The following is a 6,842-nucleotide window of genomic DNA, read 5'->3' on the forward strand; positions in this document are numbered from 1 at the left end:
AGCTGAACACCGTACTGGAACATGAAAGTGTGATTTGTGTATGATGCTCCAGGAGGATAAGATAAGTATAACTACATTAAGAATTGCATGTGTATCATTGCTACTCCTATTGCTGCACACAGATTTTTTAATGTAGCAACTACAAGTCAACAAAAGTTAAGTTTTATTTTATACGGATACCTGACTGCAGTGCTGGATTTTCTTCAAATTTGCTTCCATTTGACCTCATCTCAGCCGAGAGAGATTTCCTGGCACCGGTCTTGAGGTTCCACGATTTACAGCAACCAGCAAACGGACAGAGTGAGTGCACAAGGTTTTTTACCTATTTTTGAATTGTATGTCACTTTGGATGAGGGCTGTAGCTATTTTTCTAGTTTTGGACTTTGGTTGGGGAGTGTCTGGTTTGCTCAGGTGGCTTAGCCATGCTTGGTGGTGGTAGGAGTCGGGCTTGCTCACCTGGATGTGTGCCTGGAAAGCTAGCGCCCTCTTCTGTATGGTGAGCCATAGGGGGAGTCTGCCTAGCTCTGCCCTGCAGGCCATGTTGGTGGTGTTGCGATGGACATGGAGCAGGTATTTGCAGAACTCCAGGTGGAAGTTCTCTGTTGGGCTGGAATCCCACCTTGACTGGTCTGGGTAGGTGGCTGGGCCCCAAACCTCGCTGCCATAGAGAATGATCGGGGTGATGACTGCGTCAAATATCTTCATCCAGACCCTCACCGGTGGTTTGAGGTGGTACAGTTGTCTTCTGATGGCGTAGAAGGTTCTGCAGGCTTTTGCTTTCAGGGTTTCTATTGCTGCTTTGAAGCTTCCTGATTGGCTGAGCTCCAGCCCCAGGTCGGTGTAGCTGTTGGTTTTCTCCAGTGTGGAGCCGTTCAGTGTGAATTGTGGGGTGGTGGAGGCTTTATTGTGGCCCTTCTTCTGGAATACCATGACTTTGGTCTTCTTCTGGTTGATGGGTAGGGCCCATGTGGTGCTGAATTTTTCCAGCACTGACAGGCTTTCTTGGAGGTCTTTCTCGGTGGGGGCCAGGAGTAGGAGGTCGTCGGCGTATAGCAGGAACTTCACCTCTCGGTCGTTCAGGGTGAGGCCTGGGGTTGGTGAGGCCTCCAGGGCTGTAGCCAGTTCATTGATGTAGATGTTGAAGAGCGTTGGGCTCAGGCTACAGCCTTGTCTGACCCCTCGGGCCTGTTGGAAGTATGCTGTCCTTTTCCCATTCACCTTCACACTGCACTGGTTTCCGGTGTAGGAGCTCTTGATGACGTCGTACGTTCTTCCTCCTATTCCACTCTCTAGGAGTTTTAGGAGTAGGCCTGGGTGCCATACTGAATCAAACGCCTTCTTAAAGTCCACGAAGCAGGCGAATATCTTGCCTCTTCTGGTGTTGTGGACGTGCGTCTTGATGAGGCTGTGCAGGGTGTAGATATGGTCTGTGGTGCGGTGGTTTGGCATGAACCCTGCTTGGCTCTTGCTGAGGACCCCGTGTTGTGTGAGGAAGGTGAGGATTCTGTTATTGATGATGCTGTTGAGCAGTTTCCCCAGCTATGTGCTGCTGACGCAGATCCCTCTGTAGTTGTTGGGGTCATATTGGTCCCCATTCTTGTAGATGGGGGTTATGAGCCCTTTGTTCCAGTCTTCGGGGAAGTGTCCAGCATTGAGCACGAGGGTGAATAGCTTTGCCAGTGCCGCGTGTATTGCTGGAGGGCTGTATTTGATCATCTCTGGTAGGATGCCGTCAGGGCCACTGGCCTTTTTGCCTTTCAGCAGGACAATTCTTTCCTGTATATCTTTTATGGTGATTGGCGAGTCCAGAGGGTTCTGGAAGTCTTTGATGACTTTCTCCATGTCCCTCAGTTTGGTGATTATCTGTTGCTGTTCTGGAGTTAGTTCTTCAACAAAAACGCTGCATTTCTGCAACGTGGGGCCTCAGCCTTACACCTCCTGCATATAAGGGTGTATAGGGCAGATATAGGGGATGTATAGGGCAGATATAGGGCCTGCTCTATAATTTTCAGCTCTTCAATTTGGCCCAGATCCACAGTCACAAAAAGAATGGCTGTATATACAGGTCCTTAGAAATGTATAGGTGTGTACTTCTCTCCACAGTTGTAGATAGTCTGGTCATGTACATTACAGCTCAGTAACTCCATGGGTCTCATAGTAATAGCAGGTAACCCCATCATGTCCCTCACATTAACCCCCTGTGTGCCTCACATAAGACTTACTGATATGTGGGACATATGGAGGTAATAATTAGGTATCTTCATCATTAAGGTCCTTCATTAGTCCCCCATACATCTCACATATCAGTAGCCCTTATGTCAGCCACACAGGGGTTAATAGGAGGGACATGATGGGGTTACCTGCTATTAATGTGAGGCCCATGGAGGTATAACCCCAATGGCTGACAGTAATAGGAATAGTTATTAATCCCAGCATGCACCTGGGGTTGGTTTTCCTTTCACTTTGCTCAGCTTCCTCCTCCTCCTCAGGGCTGCAGACGGCAGGAGCTCCTCACATGTAGCCGCAGGGCCCAGGGGACCCTAATCCTGTGCAGTAAGAGGCTCACCTCTGATTGGTGGCAGGGAGAGAAGGGGGCGTGTCCTACACCTCTAGCAGAGCACTGAAGGGGCGCGCTCTCTCTATTTAGTGCATGAAGGTTGCGGGTTGGCTGCTGTGCCAGCAAAATATGCCTCAGGTGCCAGGGGTCGCCGAGCCCTGCCCTAGGGGGAGGAGAGGAGTACACTGCCCCCACCAGATGCTGTAAAGAGTCTGTGCACAGCCCCCACCTGCAGGAGAGACCATAGAGGAGGTGACTAAGGGGGGAGTCCGAGTGGGCGAGAGAAATAACACACACCGACAGTATAAGAGAACATATATGTCATCATATATACATACAGACCCCAACCCCACCATCCCCCAGTCTACACAGGTCCTGCTCTCCAGGTATAGTCAGGTGGTGGCACCAGGTCATGGTGCTGTATACAGCAGCAGGTGGTGGCACCGGGTCATTGTCCTGTATACAGCAGCAGGTAGTCCTCCGGGATCATCAGGTGGTGGTACCCGGTCATGGTCCTGTATAGAGCGGCAGGTAGTCCTCCGGGATCATCAGGTGGTGGTACCCGGTCATGGTCCTGTATAGAGCGGCAGGTAGTCCTCCGGGATCATCAGGTGGTGGTACCCGGTCATGGTCCTGTATAGAGCGGCAGGTAGTCCTCCGGGATCATCAGGTGGTGGTACCCGGTCATGGTCCTGTATAGAGCGGCAGGTAGTCCTCCGGGATCATCAGGTGGTGGCACCGAGTCATTGTCCTGTATAGAGCGGCAGGTAGTCCTCCGGGATCATCAGGTGGTGGCACCGAGTCATTGTCCTGTATACAGCGGCAGGTAGTCCTCCGAGATCATCAGGTGGTGGTACCCGGTCATGGTCCTGTATAGAGCGGCAGGTAGTCCTCCGGGATCATCAGGTGGTGGCACCGAGTCATTGTCCTGTATACAGCGGCAGGTAGTCCTCCGAGATCATCAGGTGGTGGTACCCGGTCATGGTCCTGTATACAGCGGCAGGTAGTCCTCTGGGATCCTCAGGGGTGGTACCGGGGGGTTGGCTCTAGAAGTGCAGGCCCCGCCTCTTCAGGTCAGCCTTGGCCTCGTGGATCTGAGCCTGCAGCTCATGGGCGGCCTCCTCGCAGTCATTAAAGGTGGCCACACGGTAACCAACAGTGGCCAGAGAGTAACAGCCAAACACCACCAGCAAGTAGATAGGCAGTGGCCAGACCACCTCCCGGCATGCTCTGGGCAGCGCCAAACCCACAAGGTCAAAGGTCAGGGTCAGCCAAAAAAAACCCAGAAGGCTCAGACCCAGGAGCCACTCCAACAGCTTTGTCATCTCAAGGCCTGAAAAAGATGGAGAATATCAGAGAAGACACCAAAATACAGGGAATAAGGAAGAACTCCAACCCCAACTGTGACCAGACCCATCACCAGACTCGACCTCACCCAAAAGAGACCAGACCCGACCTCACCCATCACCAGAGGTGACCAGACCCATCACCAGAGGAGACCAGACCCGACCTCACCCCAACTGACTGTGACCAGACCCATCACCAGAGGAGACCAGACCCAACCTCACCCCCAACTGTGACCAGACCCATCACCAGAGGAGACCAGACCCGACCTCACCCCAACTGTGACCAGACCCATCACCAGAGGAGACCAGACCCGACCTCACCCCAACTGTGACCAGACCCATCACCAGAGGAGACCAGACCCGACCTCACCCCAACTGTGACCAGACCCATCACCAGAGGAGACCAGACTCGACCTCACCCAAACTGTGACCAGACCCATCACCAGAGGAGACCAGACCCGACCTCACCCCAACTGTGACCAGACCCATCACCAGAGGAGACCAGACCCGACCTCACCCCAACTGTGACCAGACCCATCACCAGAGGAGACCAGACCCGACCTCACCCCAACTGTGACCAGACCCATCACCAGAGAAGACCAGACCCGACCTCACCCCAACTGTGACCAGACCCATCACCAGAGGAGACCAGACCCGACCTCACCCCAACTGTGACCAGACCCATCACCAGAGGAGACCAGACCCGACCTCACCCCAACTGTGACCAGACCCATCACCAGAGGAGACCAGACCTGACCTCACCCCCAACTGTGACCAGACCCATCACCAGAGGAGACCAGACCCGACCTCACCCCAACTGTGACCAGACCCATCACCAGAGGAGACCAGACCTGACCTCATCCCAACTGTGACCAGACCCATCACCAGAGGAGACCAGACCTGACCTCATCCCAACTGTGACCAGACCCATCACCAGAGGAGACCAGACCCGACCTCACCCCCAAAGAGACCAGACCCATCACCAGAGGAGACCAGACCCGACCTCACCCCAACTGTGACCAGACCCATCACCAGAGGAGACCAGACCCGACCTCATCCCAACTGTGACCAGACCCGACCTCATCCCAACTGTGACCAGACCCATCACCAGAGGAGACCAGACCCGACCTCACCCCAACTGTGACCAGACCCATCACCAGAGGAGACCAGACCCGACCTCACCCCCAACTGTGACCAGACCCGACCTCACCCCAACTGTGACCAGACCCATCACCAGAGGAGACCAGACCCGACCTCACCCATCACCAGAGGTGACCAGACCCATCACTAGAGGAGACCAGACCCGACCTCACCCCAACTGTGACCAGACCCATCACCAGAGGAGACCAGACCCGACCTCACCCCAACTGTGACCAGACCCATCACCAGAGGAGACCAGACCCGACCTCACCCCAACTGTGACCAGACCCATCACCAGAGGAGACCAGACCCGACCTCACCCCAACTGTGACCAGACCCATCACCAGAGAAGACCAGACCCGACCTCACCCCAACTGTGACCAGACCCATCACCAGAGGAGACCAGACCTGACCTCAGCCCAACTGTGACCAGACCCATCACCAGAGGAGACCAGACCTGACCTCATCCCAACTGTGACCAGACCCATCACCAGAGGAGACCAGACCCGACCTCACCCCCAAAGAGACCAGACCCATCACCAGAGGAGACCAGACCCGACCTCACCCCAACTGTGACCAGACCCATCACCAGAGGAGACCAGACCCGACCTCATCCCAACTGTGACCAGACCCATCACCAGAGGAGACCAGACCCGACCTCACCCCAACTGTGACCAGACCCATCACCAGAGGAGACCAGACCCGACCTCACCCCAACTGTGACCAGACCCATCACCAGAGGAGACCAGACCCGACCTCACCCCCAACTGTGACCAGACCCATCACCAGAGGAGACCAGACCCGACCTCACCCCAACTGTGACCAGACCCATCACCAGAGGAGACCAGACCCGACCTCACCCATCACCAGAGGTGACCAGACCCATCACTAGAGGAGACCAGACCCGACCTCACCCCAACTGTGACCAGACCCATCACCAGAGGAGACCAGACCCGACCTCACCCCAACTGTGGCCAGACCCATCACCAGAGGAGACCAGACCCAACCTCACCCCCAACTGTGACCAGACCCATCACCAGAGGAGACCAGACCCAACCTCACCCCCAACTGTGACCAGACCCATCACCAGAGGAGACCAGACCCAACCTCACCCCCAACTGTGACCAGACCCATCACCAGAGGAGACCAGACCCAACCTCACCCCCAAAGAGACCAGACCCATCACCAGAGGAGACCAGACCCGACCTCACCCCAACTGTGACCAGACCCATCACCAGAGGAGACCAGACCCGACCTCATCCCAACTGTGACCAGACCCATCACCAGAGGAGACCAGACCCGACCTCACCCCAACTGTGACCAGACCCATCACCAGAGGAGACCAGACCTGACCTCACCACAACTGTGACCAGACCCATCATCAGAGGAGACCAGACCCGACCTCATCCCAACTGTGACCAGACCCATCACCAGAGGAGACCAGACCCGACCTCACCCCAACTGTGACCAGACCCATCACCAGAGGAGACCAGACCCGACCTCACCCCAACTGTGACCAGACCCATCACCAGAGGAGACCAGACCCGACCTCACCCCCAACTGTGACCAGACCCATCACCAGAGGAGACCAGACCCAACCTCACCCCAACTGTGACCAGACCCATCACCAGAGACCAGACCTGACCTCACCACAACTGTGACCAGACCCATCACCAGAGGAGACCAGACCCGACCTCACCCATCACCAGAGGTGACCAGACCCATCACTAGAGGAGACCAGACCCGACCTCACCCCAACTGTGACCAGACCCATCACCAGAGGAGACCAGACCCGACCT

General features: G+C 55.4%; 1 protein-coding gene across 1 annotated transcript in view; it reads right to left on the reverse strand.

The window, feature by feature from the left end:
- Nucleotides 1-2,866: 2,866 nt before the first annotated feature.
- Nucleotides 2,867-6,842, reverse strand: part of DPM3 (dolichyl-phosphate mannosyltransferase subunit 3, regulatory) — a 6,075-nt gene continuing 2,099 nt past the window's right edge. Inside the window, exon 2 of the mRNA XM_075261703.1 lies at nucleotides 2,867-3,890. Coding sequence (XP_075117804.1) covers nucleotides 3,604-3,882 — 279 coding nt within the window. The 5' untranslated portion in view covers nucleotides 3,883-3,890 and the 3' untranslated portion in view covers nucleotides 2,867-3,603. The remainder of the gene's footprint in view (nucleotides 3,891-6,842) is intronic.

This window comes from Leptodactylus fuscus, unplaced genomic scaffold, assembly GCF_031893055.1.
Source record: "Leptodactylus fuscus isolate aLepFus1 unplaced genomic scaffold, aLepFus1.hap2 HAP2_SCAFFOLD_297, whole genome shotgun sequence".
Taxonomy (NCBI): domain Eukaryota; kingdom Metazoa; phylum Chordata; class Amphibia; order Anura; family Leptodactylidae; genus Leptodactylus; species Leptodactylus fuscus.